Source organism: Siphateles boraxobius, unplaced genomic scaffold, assembly GCF_051911475.1.
Source record: "Siphateles boraxobius isolate OS27281-9 unplaced genomic scaffold, OSU_SipBor_1 31, whole genome shotgun sequence".
NCBI classification, from domain to species: Eukaryota; Metazoa; Chordata; class Actinopteri; order Cypriniformes; family Leuciscidae; genus Siphateles; species Siphateles boraxobius.
This window is the reverse complement of record NW_027508931.1, coordinates 2,579,455-2,596,787: the sequence shown is the minus strand read 5'-3', so window position 1 is coordinate 2,596,787 and position 17,333 is coordinate 2,579,455. Positions and strand designations below refer to the sequence as shown.

The window sequence follows — 17,333 nt, the reverse complement described above, 5'->3', positions numbered from 1 at the left end:
TTATATGAATAAAAGCCTAAATTCAATTTGTTCATCATATAACGCGATTGTGTCTCTTCAGAAAATTTTGGACTAAATCGCTTAATTCATATTGATTCGTTTTACGATCTCTTTATGAATTTTTGAAGCATCAAAGTTTAATTTGCATAGCTGTCAGTGGAGAGACAGAAAGCTCTCAGATTTCATCAAAAAGATCTTCAATTTTGGTCTGAAAATGAACGATAGTCTTATGGGTTTGGAACGACATGAGTGTGTGCAATTAATTAATGAAAGAATTCTCATTTTTTGAATGAACTAACCATTTAAGGGTGCCAGAGGTTCTGGGTTCTAATCCCCCCGTTTATTTTATTTTTTTCTCTTCAAAAACAAAGATGTCCATCAGTGATTGTATATCAAGAGCAGGGACATGTTTGTGTGCATTTTGTTTTGTGATTTCACCCAATAATATCAATTCTGTCATTAATTATTCACCGTCACTTCGTTCCAAACCCGTAAGACCTTCGTTCATTTTAGGAACACAAATTAAGATCTTTTTGATGAAATACAAAGAATCCCCCATATACTGTAACGTTATTACCCCTTTCAAGGCCCAGAAAGGTAGTAAAGACATCGTTAAAATAGTCCATGTGACCCCCAACCCCCCACCCCACATTGTAAACACAGTGCAGTGCTTCAGGGTTCTACATCATTATTGGCCGGTTCCTGCATGCATGCGTCGTGATGCTCACGTGAACGGCATCAGACACTGACACAGCAGACTGTTGCACATGGAAGCTCTGTCACGGAAGCTTGGCGCTCGTCTGTGTGAAGACTGTGCACGAGTGCCAAGAGAACACTGTTGCCTTCCACCACTGATAACAGCAGCAACAAGCACTCAGTATGATTTCAATATCAACACATTCCAGCGCAAGATCGCACCTTTTTTTAACACAAACTATCAAATTGCTAATCAACTGGAGATGTTTCTTTTGTATTAGGTACATCCGGGCCACAAGATGTTTCAAAAAGTTGTGGGGACAATATTGTCCCCGAAAAAAATTTGGTGGGGACATGTCTTAAATTACTAGAATTTTGTCCAATTATGAAAAATTGCTTTTTACAACAAATAACGTGTTTCCAAATTGTTTTGTTGAATTTTATATTGTGATTGTATTATTTGATGTGCATTTTCAGCTAGCTATGGGTGAGTTATTTTTAAAGTGTCTGCAGAATTCACCACATTGGGAGAAATTGTGAGCTTATTGTAAATGATGTAATTTAATCATTTTGCAATGGAATTATTTTTGTAACATGGAAAATTGTCATTAGCAAGCATTTTAAATGCAGATGTTGTGCTGTATGTATAATATGATTTTTTTTCAATCATAAAAGTAGAATCTAAAGCATATAACAAGACTTCTTTACAAATTCTAATGTAATCAGTGTGACTGATATAAACAGTTGTAAATTTCCATACAAATGTCACACTGCTGTTTGAACAGTACTGAATAGAGGCAATTATTGTTCTTTTCGAATGTCGCACATTGTATCGATTTCTTTCTTGGGAGTTGCTCATTGTAAATATTTACTTGTTGGGTCAGTACAAAATTAAATGGGGTTTCAAATGCGACTTTCCGTCCCTCTCTTTCATTGAACAAACCAGTGGCAGCAACAAAAACATACTGGAGTCGATTTAAGTGTGTTTATTTACAGTTCTAAACAATTTGATAGACCTGGCTCAGATCTGACAAAATGATATATACAAATATAAATATAAGTAACAAAAGGAGTGATATGTAAAGCACACTGCCCTAACAAACTTATTTGTTAAAAAACAAACAAAACATATCACCTTACACATTAACTGCTTTAAATTACTGTAGCTTGTCATGAAATAGATCAGTTTGTTTCACTACCATGCCATATGGATGTAAAAAGCAGGTGATAGAAAAACTGCTAAAATATTAACAGCAGTGTAAATTGTATTTTTTAGTTTTACACAGCATCAGGTCAATAAACAAAGTTATTAGGGCAGTATTATATGTTTGTTCACTTGGGGCAATAACATCAATATGTCATTGTGTATAATTACATGTATTATAATTTTTTCCATAATCCACTGCGCTTGTTAGCAGCATTTAAACTTAAGAAATCTTCTTACCAACCACACAACTCAAAGTGCATCTTCAATTAACATTATGATAAAAAATGAACAGTATTAAAATATAATAGTTCCAGTTACCATATATTTAATTTGAAAATAGTTAAATGAGTAAAAATAAGGGCTTGTATGCTTCAGGTACTTTGTTTATGGATCTTGACAACGGGGACCCATGTTTATGCATCCTTGCACGATATAAAGCAATGTTTAAAAAAAAAAAAAAAAAAAATTATGTACCTTCATGGCAAACACTTTGGATTATGTAAATGTGTGTAAAATGCTGACTTCATATATATATATATATATATATATATATATATATATATATATATATATAACAGTCCATTTTTTCTTTTATGCTAGCCATATAACTCTTTATACCCTGTTGGAAATTTGTCTCCGTACTGTTCTTTGCCCCAAGGTAAGGCATTTCTCAGTTCAAAAATCTCATCAAACATATTTCTCACCATGTAAACTGTGAGTCATGAGTTTATATTTGGTCCAGTTCTGTACCTCAAGACCTCAAGACAACAGAACTGACGGTCAACAAACGACTGGTCTCCAGGACCAGGACAACAAACAGCACACGTTCAAAAGAGGAACCTATACACTACGAACAGTCTTTACAAATGGAGACACGTCAATTAACAAATTCCAGTCTTAAAATATAACTGTATAATACAAATATTCAAAATAATAATAGACTATGTACACAAAAGTCTCTTTGTATGTGAAATATACAAGTGCCGCTAGACGGCCAAAAGAGGACTGTTTATTTGGGTCGCTCATTGTGCTTCTACGCGTCCTAAAAGTGATCAGTTTGATTGTTCTACAGCTACTGGTCCCGAATCCATGATTCACTCAACGTGAACGAATGGAGCGATGGAATGACCTGAGCACAATGATATTGCTCCTAATCTACAATGACCTGTGAACTCAAGTTTACCTGAGCGGTGCTAGACAATTTGAATATGACCCAAAGCTTCCAAAGGGGTCGAGGGTCAAGACATTAGGCAGAGCAAAAGTGAAGGGGGAATATAAGGTAATGAACATTATCATAGACATAATAAGGTGGCATATTCACAGGAAGTGTATGAAGAAGAACAGTCACATAGACAGTCAGGAACGGTTTTGAAGGAGTCCTCATGGGAGCCAGAGGTAGCTTTAGTAACGATCACATGATGGATCACATGAATGAACGTGTTGCTTCTTTGGATGGGCCTTGGACATCTAGGATGCCTTCCTGTGTGATGCATGTGAGGAAGGAGGGTCAAATGAGAGGAGGCGAATCACAGATTGGGCAGCCCAAAGGTTCTCCTGCACTCCATGACTCCAGCGCTGGGTGGCCGGTCACAATTGTGGGTCATTTTGACCTGGCTGGGTGTCAAACGGTCATATGCCATTTTGTATTCACGGTCGAATGCATCTGTGAGAATAAATGAAGATGTTAGTAATGATACAAGTGCTCACGTTGAGCGAATTCATTGATGTACTTTATCGTTAAAAAATGTCAGCAATATTTCTTTTTCAGGGTTTTTAAAAGAAGTGTCTTATGCTTACCAATGCTGCATTTATTTGATAAAAAAACAATAAAAACTGTAATATTGTGTGAAATATTATTACGATTTCAAATAACTATTTTCTATTTTTCATATATTTTAAAAATGCAATTTATTCCTGTGATGCAAAGCTGAATGTTAAGCTTCATTACTCCAGTCTTTAGTGTCACATGATCCTTCAGAAATCATTCTAAAATGCTGATTTTGTGGACAAGAAACATTTATTATCATCAGTCTTGAAAACAGTTGTGCTGCTTAATATTTTGGTAGAAATCATGATACTTTTTCAGGATGAGTAAAATGACTGCTCCGAGTGTTGTTTCACGGTTTGCAGTGTGTGTGTGTGTGTTTGTTCACTACTCAGTACTCCAAATGTGTGTGAGCTAACTTAGATGGGTTAAATGCAGAGGACAAATACTGAGTATGGGTTACCATACTTGGCCTTCACATGTCACTTAAAGAACAGTAGTAATAATACTTGACCAAAACAGTCCACTCACCGATACTTATGCTACTCTTGCCCAAAGCCACTAAAGACAGGAACAGGATGTCTCTATATAAGCTCCTGCATATGAAAAAAATAAAGAGAAATTAGTCATTAAAACTAGCTTGTCAAAATTGTTATTTAAACACATTGTTTCTTTGCTCATGCACGTTTATTCTCCTACCGTTGTCTTTCGAAGCCCAGTCTGGTGCCCAGTATCTGCAGAATCTGACTCATGGGCTGATAGACATCGTTCCTCTGGATGCTCTTCACGACCCCCTGCAGCAGCTCTAAGCTCACAGCCTGCTCCTCCTCCCACAGGGCGGCAGATACTGCAGGATTTGCACCTATTAAAAGACATGAACACACTATGATGTAGATGGCCGGTACCTGCTTGTGATGTTCATGCAAAACTACTGCTACAGCTGCAAACGGTGATGTCATGCGCATGTGTCTTACGTGTTCGGTCTATAGGAGAGTAGTTTTTCTTTACAATGTGACATCGCCAACAACTGGCCTAGCAGCATAATACAGCATTTTTAGTCCTTTCGTGGATCAGTGTGAACGGGGATAGTTTTGACAAAGCTGTCGTCTGTACGCCAAAAAACGAAGTTGACATGTAAATGTACCCGTAAAATGCCACACCTCTGCTAAAAAAAAAAAGCCTCATTGTTTGGGGCATAACTCATGTCCGTCGCAAAAACAGGATTATTCGTTGCAAATATTTGTTCAAGAACCATTTTTGTGCACATTTTGTCATAAAGCTCACTTTTCACTGTGCAAATGAGTTTGTAGGACATATTCTTACAATATGATTTCCAGAGCAAGTAGCAGGACTGAATGGGGTCCTGATGCAGTCTGGGGTTGTCCCACAGGATCTGGACCAAGACATTTTTACTGTCTTCTGATGCAAAACTTTGCAGAGGCTGCAAGAAAACATGTACATAACATTGATGCAAGCTGTTTTGGAGAAATACAGTGGCATTACCAACAGTTTTTAGTATTTACAACAATTCATTCATTAAAACAAATGAGAAAAGGAGGATGATGTAAGAGACCCACCCGAGCATCGTTGCTGTAGTGTTTGGAGCTCAGATAGAGTCCGGGCAGGCTGCTGGGCAGGTCCAGCCTGCGGAAACACCACACCAGATTCCAGAACACAATGGGGTGGTGATCCACAATGGCTGCAGATGAGATGGCCTGATCTCCCTCGTTTTCCAGCAAGCTCTCCAGTTCTTTCCAAAGCACCAGAGGACTCAGGTAGGGCACAGTGACTGGCTCCTACAGCACAGAAAGACTAAATTAAGTACCAGCCTAATGAACTGAACTAACTTTTGAGTCACAAACATATAATTATAATGTTACATATCATATTTCCCCGGAATATAAACCCGGGTGCACACTTTTAAATTTTTTTACAAAAGCGAAATGGAAAATACCAGTGTGTGGGAAATGCACTCTACAAATTGAAAAAACTGATACTCATGTACCGCTCTTATTCTGCACTAAATAAAATGTTTGGGCTTTGTGCATGTTTTGCGTCTGTGGATGTTGCGTTCATTCGTTTTTTTGAACGTACATGGATCCAAAACAAATAGACAGTTTTGCCAGCTTTATGTTAATTACATTATATAAGTCGCTCTAGAATATAAGTTGCAGCACGTTTCAGATGAATCAAGACTTATATTCCGGAAAACATGGTACATTGTATTATATATCACTATTAATACCATAATAAAGTGATGATTACAAAATATGATTCCAAAACACTGATATTGTAGACTGAGAAATGTATTCTTACAGGGTCTTTCTTGCCATTGCTGGATAGATTGCTAGTGACATCATAAACCTGTGGAAGTTCATCTTCGGTGTCTGTCTGGCAAGGATGTGTGTCTTGAGAGGGGGATCTGAGTAGAAACCGAAAAAAAACTGTTTGAAATGGTGAATATCTCTACAGAAATGTCGACTGATTTGGTTGGAGACCAAATTACCTTTCCTGGTCACCCAGGTTTCTGATTTCCACATTGAGCAGGGGCAGAAATGGAGAGCCGCAAAAGGGGCACGTGCTATTGAGGTTGGAGTCGTCAGCTGTCCAACCAGCCATGATCTCTTCATCATACACCAAACTCTCACAGGTGTTACAGTGTGAACAACTGGACATACGTACCTAGAAAGCCAATCAAAGTTAGACTGAATACCTGCTACAGGAATACTTAAACATATGTCTCATTCAAAGTAAGTAAAACTCACTTCAATAGCGTAATTCTGCGTGGACTGAGTGAAGCTGGAATCAGAACATCCATCTGAGGTCTGCAGGGCTTTCGTTATTATCAGCGATGGACCTAAAGGACGAAAGACAAATAAAAGTCACTCTCTGTGGCAAAAGGCGCTTTGAAGAGCTGCTGTTTTTCATCAGAGAACAATCTTTTTCAAAAACAAGTCTCATTTCAAGGTGATTGCCTGCAGGGATTATGAATGCTAATTCTGATGGCGCTGAAGGCTCTACAGAAGTCTGCGATAAGAACGTGTATGCGGATGCGAGTGATTGGGGAGCACTCCAGCACAACCCCCGTCAGCCTGATTAAAGAGCCCCTCTCAGACCCCATTACTGCAGAGCCAGACACACTCACAGCCCTGTCTACTGGGCTGGCCTACTTCTGCAGCTGCTGGAGCAGAAACAATGAACAACACACAGCACTCCATATGCAAAAACATGCTTAATCACCTACCCAAAGCATCATGCATAATGGCCCAGAAAATTACAAATAAGGTCATCTTTACAATTGAATTATTCACATTTAGAATGACCCCTCCTTTACATGTATTTAAACATGTGTCCTTCACTTGCTTTGCTTCTTAAATTGCACAACACTGTAACCTTGACAAAGGACCGAAATATACTGAGTATTACTCATCATGGGAGAGCCTGATGGGTCATTTTTTAGCATAGCGTCTATTTTTAGTTTATTTTATTTAAGGGAAACCTAAAAAATCTGCCCGAATAGAGGGGAGGCATTTCAAATGAACATTAGCTACTTAGCAAAATGGCTGGGATTACTTACAGCACATTTAATATTGATAAGATCCACCATTTTGCTTACTTCATCCACATGTCCTCAATTTACCGTCTAGAAAATCCAATGTTGGAAAACCCAAACAAAAAATTCAGAGGTAGAAAGAGATCCTGATTAGCTACACAAAATTGTTGGTCGTTCTGTTTACTCGTTTTGCTGATTACAGAGTCCATACATCCCATTTATATTGTGTGAGATAAATATGAAGTGTAAATAATCTTATTTTATATTGTAAAGAAAATTATTTTAATGCAATGTATTATTATATACAACACAAATTCATAAAACATTTTTATCATAAAACTATATGCCTATAAAAAAATAATAATTATACCTTAAAAAACTAGGACAGTCAATAGGATAAAATAACTGTGATTAATGTCATAATCTCCGACCAGTCTTTAAACACTCACCAGTGAGGGAGGACTGGCGGAAGAGTCGAGGTGCTGCGGATGGGCTTTCTAGGCAGTGGCCGCTCCTGTAAGGGCTTCTTTTGGGCCGCGTGACGGGCTGGGCGGCATCCCGCTGGGGGGAAGAGAGCCCCTCGGGGTCTACACAGGAATCACTCTCGATCAGAGAGGAGCAATCAGGGTCACCTGACCCCAGTGAAGACACACTGACCCGGTCAGAGTTTAAATCCTGGTGAGGGTGAGAAAAATGAGTAATGAGTAAATAGAAATCTCTTATGCTCACCAAGGTTGCATCTATTTGATTGAAAATAGAGAAAAAACAGTAATATTGTGAAATATTATTACAATTTAAAACAACTATTTTCTAGTTTAATATAGTTTACAATTGTATTTATTCCTGTGATGCAAAGCTGAATTTTCAGCATCATTACTCCTGTCTTTAGTGTCACATGATCCTTCAGAAATCATTCTAATGTGATAATTTGGTGCTCAAAAAATATTTCTTAGTATTATAACTGCTGCTTAATATTATCATTTAAAAATATATGTTTTCAGCATTTATTCAAAATAGAAATCTTTTGTAACAATTGCATTCTTTACTGTCACTTTTAATCTATCTAATGCATCCTTGATGAATAAAAGTATTTCTTTCCAGGGAAAAAAGGGAGCAGTGAAAAGAGCCAGCAAAGACAAGGCCTTCATTTCTAGAACTTCATAAATGTTTGATGTCATGAATACCTGTGCAATGGACGTCTGGGAGGAAAGCCGCGAATACAGTCGGCTGGCTTTCTCAGCGACGCCCTTCCCAGCAGAGAGGAAGCTGCTCTTGAACACGTCCAGGGTCGGGGTGAGCAGAGAGTCCATGGAGAAAGAGGAGGGAGTAGGTGAGGAAGGGGAGGCCAGGGAGGTGGGCCGCTGCTCCCTGACCCTGCGCACTCGTCCCTGAGGAAGGGAAGGCGAGGAGAAGAGGCGGGTTCGTGGCTGAGGTTGGAGCTGGGAGGAGCAGGGAGAGCTTTGCGGGGATGGGGTCTGGTGCCCCCTGAGGTCCACACTGAGAGACCGCTGGCTTAACGGGCTACTCATGTTGTTCATGTAGTGATGAATCTCTTCAGCCAGGTCTCGGCGGGCCGTGGGGGTGTCCGCGTTATCACTGTGGACGTGAGTCTCAGCCACCATGAGGGACAGAGGATCAAACCCTGCTTCAATACCCATCCTCTTAACCACTCGACCAAGAGCACCGCTGCAGCTCACACTCCTCTCCACGCCGATGTGCTCCCTCTCCATGGCAACTCTCTTTTCCATGGCAACCATGCAGCTAGCAGTTCCCTCGACGGCAACTTTAGGTGGGCTCACAACGCCCCCCACTGCTTCAGTTTCTATCAGTGCTTCAACAGATTCAGTACAGAGTCCTTCTACCATCTTATTCGGGGTTAGATCCAGTGTGCTGGGCCTTACGGGCTTTTCTCCGAAAATATTCAGTGAGTTTGGCCTTTTTGTCTTTGGGAGGGCTTCAGAAAGGAAATGACTGGTTTCACCATTGGTTGCAGATGGAAGGGTTCTAACCAGAAGGGATGAATCCTCTATCTTTGAGAGTACACTCTGAGACACTGAACATTGAAATAAGAGGAAAAAAGCAGCCACTTGTTAAAAAGAAGCAAATTAACAAGTAGTTTAATAACTTGCAGTGCTACACGTTACCACTAGGTGGAAGCAAAGAGGTGCAACTCGCATGTTTATAATCAAATTCTAACTGCCTTCTTACTGAATGCAGCACAGCATAGGCGCCAATCCCAAAACACGAAACACTCTCCTTTAATTTTATCCAATCAAAATCAGATTGAGATTCAAGAATTTCTCTGATTGGTGGATCTCACATCGAGTCATAAATGCACACAATTCTACCATTATATTTAGCAATACAACATAACAACCTGACACAAAAGCTTTTACATAATTAACTCGCGACTGTTTTCTCGCGAAAACACTCATGGAAAGAATGTGTGTTTTAGTTTGGTTGGTAATATAGGACGGAGGGTGAACCAACTCCAGGGTGAGGCCATGCAATTCCACTTTAAAAACAAATAAATTGAATAGTTTCACATTAGTTGTATTGAAATGACCATAAACAATATTTATAACAGTATATTAATCTAATTTATAAATATACTATCGTTCATTGTTAATTCATGCGTGTTCATAAATTGTTAACTTAAATGCTAAAGTTTGGGGTTGGTAAGGTTGTTGTTTTTTAAAGAAATCTTTTATGCTCACCAAGGCTGCATTTATTTAATTGAAAATACAGATAAAACAGTAACATTGTGAAATATTATTGCTAATTAAAATAACTGCTTTCTATTTTAATGTGTTTTAAAATGTAATTTAATCCTGTGATTGCAAAGATGATTTTTTTAGCAGCTATTACTCAAGTCCTCAGTGTCACACATACCCCTTTGTATGTTTAGGGACACAAGAATTCTCCATTACTCACTTGAGCAAGAGTTTCTGTCCTTCTTCTCTTTCATGTCTGGAGATGAGTTCTGCTCCTCACCTCCTCCTAACCTCACCTCCTCTTTAGACAGAGAGTCATAGCCCTGATCAGACTGACCACCTGGAATCAAAACAATACACAGAAACAAACACTAAGACCGCTGGTTCTCAACTGATTTTTCTTCAGGATCTAAAGTTGACACTGATGGACAAAACACATTTATCATAATCTGGGTCTAGATTTTAGCATTAAGCAGTGTTTTTTCCTTCTTCTTTCCAGGGAAAAAAGGGAGCGGTGAAAAGAGCCAGCAAAGACAAGGCCTTCATTTCTAGAACTTCAGAAATGCTCACTCCTGAACAAAAAAAATTGGGCAAAACAGAATAGCCTGCACAAAAAAAAAAAAATCATCCTCATAAATGTTTCATGTTGGTGTGATTTTTTGCAGGGCTAATATGATGGAATCTTTTTGATGGCTGACAAATCTGTGTTGGATATTTTAGTTTAACTTTTGGGTGATTTGATGCGACTGGATAAAGACTCTAATGAGAAAGGCTTCAAACAAAGTTATTTTAGAACAGAACATCATGACCTATGATAACATAACATCAAAAAGGAGCACTCATTTACTCTCACATTTTCTGTGAGAAACACACTAAAAGACACTCACATGGTGACTGCTTCTGCTTCACATCATAGTACTGCCTCCAGAGGTGAGCTAAAATAACACCATTAGTCATTCCTTCTTTCCTTTCTTGCCAGCTCAGTCAGACTCCTGCTACACTGTTGTCTGCGATTGCTCGCTAACTGCGAGTTTCTTCTGTTCAACCCCTCAGATCTCCTCCGTGGGCATCACCGCCTATAGCTTTAGAATACTTCAAAAAGCTGTTCGAACATACAGAGGGGCTTTCTTCTCTGTCTTTTACCATATTCTCAGTAATGAGCGTAAGGTACCTACAGTAGTCTTGCTTATTTCTTTTCATTTCATTTCATGATTTAGAAAAATGTCTCTGTATACTGTACATTTTTGTTCATATAATGAAAGTTAATGGGGTCGAATGTTGCTTTGAACTATATTAACTTTCATTCTAAAGACAAAAAATGGTTGAAAATTCTTTAAAATAATCACTTTTTGTGTTCCACAGGAAGGTTTTGAGTGACATGAGGGTAAGTAGATGATGGGTAGACCCATCTCAGTTTAATGATACTGTAAAAATGCTGCATATTAATGTTCAAAAGTTTGGGACAGTCAGCTTTAAAAAAAATAAAATAAAATTATTCATCAAGGATCCATTACATCGATAAAAAAGTAACAGTAAAGACATTTATAATGTTATAAAATGATTTCTATTTTAAATAAATACTGTTCTTTTTTAAATTTCCAATCAAAGAATCATGAAAAATGTATAATGGTTTCCACAGCAACATTAAGAAGCACAACAGTTTTCATTGATAATAAAAAAAATGTTTCTTGTCCACCAAATCAGCATATTAGAATGATTTCTGAAGGATCATGTTGCACTAAAGATTGGAGTAATGACTGCTGAAAATTTAGCTTTGCCATCACAGAAATAAATAAAAATTTGAAATATATTAAAATAGAAAACATTCATTTTAAATTGTAATAATATTTCACAATATTAATGTTTTTACTGTATTTTTGATAATTGTAGCATTGGTGAGCATAAAAGACTTCTTAAAAAAATCTTACTGACCCCAAACTTTTGAACAGTAGTGTATTTCCTAATGAAATCATTCATTTTATCAAATTTTTTTGTTTTTGTTTTGGAAGTTGCATTCAAAATTCATCTGAGGGGGCATGTGAATGGGTGTTATGCTTTTGTTTACTGAACCAAATGTGTTATACTAATGTGTGCTAGAAAAAAGAGAAAAGACTGAAAGCGAGAAAAAAACAACGAGGGAGAGATGTCTTTTCACTCCCACAGTGAAAAATAATGACTCTCCTAGAGACTTCTGATGAGTTTGAAAGAGAGAGAGGCACGTCCTGTTGTGCCGAGCGCGCAGTGGAGGACTGATGATGGAAGGAGAACACAGACAGACTGAAAGCAGCCCGGGTACCTGTGCTGGATCTGTCATCACTGGAATCCATTTTAGTGAAGTCTGTATCAATGGAAGCTCGCTCCGCAGAATCGTTAGAGCTGTCCAGACTGCCATGGCTGACACTGTCGAGATCACTGGCATCTGCTCAGAAGAAAAGTATGAAAGACAGTTAGCTGGAGAACTAACAAGTAACGTAATTCAAAACACAACAGTTTTCTGCCCAGAGATTGCCTCATATTTCAATTTGGCAAAAGAGCGAAAAGAGCAATCAAAGTACACAATCAAAGTGACGTTTCTGATCCAAAATAAAAAAATCAGCCTCCCACATGATTGAGGGAAGATGTTGAGGGCTTTCAAAGCACATAACATATCAATTAATTATAATCCCCCCAAAAGATAGAATAAAGGAATTTATTTTACAAAAAGAAAATAATTTTTTTATGGTATTTTGATTTTTGTGTACCTAAACAGTCGTAAAGTTATATATACATATTAAAAACCATAACATACATTTCATAATCATTCAATAATCCAGCAATATTATGAAATATAATTTAAATTTAAAATAACTGTTTTAATTAACGAAATAACTTAATTTATTCCTGTGTGAGGGCAAAGATGAATTTTCAGCAGCCATTACCTACAGTTTTCAGTGTCACATGACCCTCAGGGATCATTATAATATGCAGATTTGGTGTTCAAGAGCATTTATTTTGATATAATATTATTATATTATCAATGTTGAAAACAGTCATGCTGCTTCATATTTTTTTTTGGAAACTAATAATTTTTTGCAGTACACTTTGATTAATAGAAAGTTCAAAGGTACATATTTATGATTGTTTTATTGTAACAATGTTTAAGTCTTTACTGTCACTTTTGATTAATTATAATTTCTTTAAAAAAAATCTTATTGACCGCAAACTTTTGAATGATAATTTGTATTACTTTAAAGGGGTCGTCGGATGCAAAATTCACTTTTATATGGTGTTTGCATATAAATATGTCTTTGCAGTGTGGACCTAACAATGGAAAAAATCCATTCACTCCTTTTTTTTTTTAAATCCTCAAAAAGCCTAAACACTCTCAATAATCAAGCCGTTTGGATTTTCTGAGCAATATGATGTCATATTGCTCATGCTCCGCCCTCGACCACTTACAGACTGTCCCGTATTAGCATAGTTCAGCCCTCAGCCATTTGTATACTGTCCACCAAGGCAGCTCGACACGCCCCACAGAAGAGAGGGGTGGGTTGAGCAGTTGCTCATTATCATTTAAAGAGACATGCACCGAAATGGGTCGCTGTGAACAGAGCTGTTTTTGAGGAGGTAAAAAAGGTGTTGTTTTACACAACCATCGAGGAATTTTAACCAAAGTATGTTACAGACTTTACATGAAGACCCTAAAGAATCATACCAACTTGGGGAAAATGGGCATCTGATAACCCCTTTAATATAAAGGACTGGACAAATCCATTGAAAAGTAAATGGCTCCAACAGCATGCAATCAGCCAATCGGGACTTTAGTCCTTTGTCTGCGAGATTAATTCGATCTGCACGACAAGGCTGTTGTTGGTTGGGGGTGGTGCGTTGATGCAGCTTGTTTTAATTACTAAAGCCCTCTTGTGCACTTCTCAAATATGGTGCTTACAGGGGGCTGTGTGAGAAAGGAGATCACATTAAGTGCAGACTGTGAACTGTGGTGGCTGAGGAGGCGGCTATCGACTCTCATCTTAATTGGACCCATTAAAGCCTCTCTGGTTCAGCAGGCAGGCTGTATCAGGCCGAGTGAGGAGGGGTGACATAGCTGGGAGATGGTACCTTCCTCAGGCAAAAGTACTCCTGCCTCTGTGTAAAATGAAGGAAAGTTTTTCTGACACTGCGAAATGATATTGAGTCCATGCTCCCTTTTGACTAGGCTTGCATCTAAAAGAAACAAGTCTGATGATATAACTATTTTTCACAGAAATGTCCTGGGTGTGGAAATAGTCAGAATTATTATTACTTTGTAGAAGTAATGAATGTAGCAAATAATGACCTGACCCAAACTCCATGGCATTTGCCCAATAATGAATTATGTCTGCATTGGTGTCTGCATTGTGAACTTCCTAACCAACACGGAATCTCAAAATCAGCCAATTTGGAAGGGATCTTTAAAGGCAAATTCTAAGCATAATTTCTCCTCACATGAAGCGCGTTGAGACTCAGACAATTGATTTCAAAAGAGTTTGCCGATAGCATGTACCTAAGCTAACACACATTGGGTAAAATAGTCATATTATATTATATATACATATATAAAACATAGCCATAATTGAGTAAATTGGGTAATTTGGGTAAAATCTGTCTCAATTAATTTTATTTAGACATATTTAAGATTTTTTTAATAGAAATTTTAGATATTCATCCTCCATCTTGGATGGATTTTGGAGCTTTTACAGTACATTATGAGACAGTCAATGTTTTTTTTTATTTTGTTTTTTTTATACAATTTGTATAAACAATTTGTATATACAATTTGTTTTTTATACAATATCTTAGAAGGATCATGTGTCATTTTTCTGGATTGGATATGACTTAGATTTTTTGCAGGCTATTTAAAGACTGTGTCCACTTCTGTGAAATGTGTGAAATGGAGTTGGGGGTTTTACCAGAGAGATGGGTGTCTTTCTGGTGGGTGGTCTGCCTCCTCCATACTTGTTTGAACAGCACCACACCCCGAACCACATTTCTCAACTTTCCCCACAGGTAGTATCCCCCTCTGGTTGAGGAAGGCCATGTGCTCTCCAGAACGGCCTGGGGAGAGAAGAACACCACAGTATTAACTAAATAATTCTACAGTGCAACGCCTCTTATTATCATAAGTAGATTGTGTTCTCTCTCAAGGACTAGCTGTAATTACTTTGATAGAATTGGAACAACACTCAGCTGCCCAGACGTATGTCTCTGTGAGTGTGTCCTCTTAGTATTTTGGGACAACTTGTAAAGCCCACAGGGAAACTGTTGCTAGTCTACACTTTTGTGTAATGAAAGATAACAGGCATGAGGAACAGAGTCACATGCCAGATCTGCTGCCAGCTCACGGCTCTCAAGCAACAGCATATAACGCACCTATATAGTGGTTTTGCATATTTCTGACATTTAAAATGTACAAATGTTGTTGTTGCAGTAGATAACAAAATATCAAACCAAGTGGCATTTGCACAAAAATGATGCCAGGGCAGTGGTTAGGACCCAAAACTGGGTTGCAGATCTTTCCTGATTCTGTCTGTTCTAGTTGTGGCTACTAGAAAAAGTGCAAAATAAATAAATACAACAACTAACCATATAATTGTGCACAAGTTGGATAACAAAATAAATGTTCATCAACTTTTAAAATTAGGTAAAAATAATTGTGTTGTTGATGTCTTTTTGTTGTTTGATACTATGATATTTTGGCGAACATTAATCACTTGGTAAAGCCTAGTCAAATTAGGCTCATGCAACAGGTTCTGTGACATTTCTTCAACCTCAAAAACCAGAAAAACACCAGAAAAAAAGAAAGTACTACCCAAAGTACATTAAAAACTGGTTTACTTAGAAGGATAAACATGTCTTTTTGATATTGATCTAATTAAGATTTATAAATTAAAAAAGTTTTTGGGGTGACTGCATGTATTTGAACAGGAAATGGCATCAAATTTCCGACATCTTGTATCATGTGGCGTAACACAAAACCAAAAGTAATTATGCCTTGAATAGATCTTTTATGTGTATATATTTATGATTATTTAGATTGCAATGTGTCTCCATGTAGCACAAAAGAATACTGCGCTCACCCTGTTGTAGTATCCATAGGTTATGGCATTAGGCTGCACTCCGGCTTTCTTCATCTCAAAAAGAACCCGGACAGCCAGAACAGGCTGTCCATACTGCCCACACAGCTGCATCAGGACCCGGTAACACACCTCCATTGGAGCAGAAACAAACCATTACTTAAAACCACAACACAGGCGGAAATTTCCGCTGTCTAGGTTCAGTACAAACTGCACTCACAAATGAACAAAACCAATCAATGGACACTGTTAGGCGACTTTACCTCATCAGGGGGCTGCAACTTTTTGTCCTGCATATTTCTCAGCACGTCGTAGGCAGTATGCAGCACACGCACCTTAGAGTGACAGGCACTGACATACGCGGGCAAGCAGATGAACCACAGACCGTGACAACGCCTGAGAAGACACTTGGACCACATTTGCGGGATGGAGGAGTACATCTTAGCCATCCTCTGGGCTGATTTGATCTCCTACAGAGGGAGGATCACAGAGAGGACGGGCATTAGAGAGGAGGGGGAAAGACTTGACAAGTGGGATCATGGGGTGTGATCTGGATGAGATTAGTGTTTGAAATACCAACCTGTTGGGAGCGCCTGAAAATGGCAGCTGGGCTGATGGGACTGATGTGTCTCACGGCTGATGCTGCTTTGGGGACTCTGGGACCATCCTGAAGCTCACAGAGTTGGGTGTTCAGTACAGGGAACCCACTGTAGCTGTAAGACATCAACAGTATGAACACTGTTCTCCCTTACTCCAACTTGATTGTTATTGATTGATACGTTTAGTTTATTTATTTATTAAAAGCACAACGGTACACTATGCAGCACAAATTGCAGGCAAAAAAAATTCTAAAAACTAAATTTGGATTAATTAAATTAAAATCCCTTTCAAGGGTATCAAGACATTAAAATAATTTTCTCAATTTTCTCTCTCTATTTTTAATAGAAATTAAATTCACACAATGTATAAGAAAACAATAGGAAATCTGCTATTATTTAAAAACAAAAACAATATGGCAATGAACAGCATGCCACGTAAAGACAAAATTAAAAATAACTAAAAATAGGCTAATATACAATATATGGGACCATCTTAATCTTCAATGTCAACACCCCATTGTAACAAAATAATACCAAATCCCGAAATAACAGATCCACTTAATATAATATAATCACACATGCTCTCGGAGGAGTGTGTATTATTGCTTTTGTGAGAGTTTCTGTAGAAAGGATCCTTAGAGAGGTGTATTCTACACGCTGCATCCTGGGAAAGGTTTTGAAGGGGATTACGCTAGTGCTGCAATGCC

General features: G+C 38.1%; 1 protein-coding gene across 2 annotated transcripts in view; it reads right to left on the bottom strand.

The window, feature by feature from the left end:
• Positions 1-2,611: 2,611 nt before the first annotated feature.
• Positions 2,612-17,333, bottom strand: part of dennd4a (DENN/MADD domain containing 4A) — a 31,236-nt gene continuing 16,514 nt past the window's right edge. Inside the window, exons 15-30 of one of the 2 annotated variants that reach the window (XM_077193318.1) lie at positions 16,608-16,740; positions 16,291-16,497; positions 16,031-16,159; positions 14,864-15,008; positions 12,232-12,354; positions 10,156-10,275; positions 8,406-9,274; positions 7,671-7,896; positions 6,434-6,525; positions 6,175-6,350; positions 5,985-6,090; positions 5,246-5,464; positions 4,992-5,109; positions 4,368-4,530; positions 4,200-4,264; positions 2,612-3,566 (exon numbers count right to left, since the gene is read on the bottom strand). In XM_077193318.1, coding sequence (XP_077049433.1) covers positions 3,430-3,566; positions 4,200-4,264; positions 4,368-4,530; positions 4,992-5,109; positions 5,246-5,464; positions 5,985-6,090; positions 6,175-6,350; positions 6,434-6,525; positions 7,671-7,896; positions 8,406-9,274; positions 10,156-10,275; positions 12,232-12,354; positions 14,864-15,008; positions 16,031-16,159; positions 16,291-16,497; positions 16,608-16,740 — 3,028 coding nt within the window. In that variant the 3' untranslated portion in view covers positions 2,612-3,429. The remainder of the gene's footprint in view (positions 3,567-4,199; positions 4,265-4,367; positions 4,531-4,991; positions 5,110-5,245; positions 5,465-5,984; positions 6,091-6,174; positions 6,351-6,433; positions 6,526-7,670; positions 7,897-8,405; positions 9,275-10,155; positions 10,276-12,231; positions 12,355-14,863; positions 15,009-16,030; positions 16,160-16,290; positions 16,498-16,607; positions 16,741-17,333) is intronic. The other variant, XM_077193317.1, reaches the window with a different exon arrangement.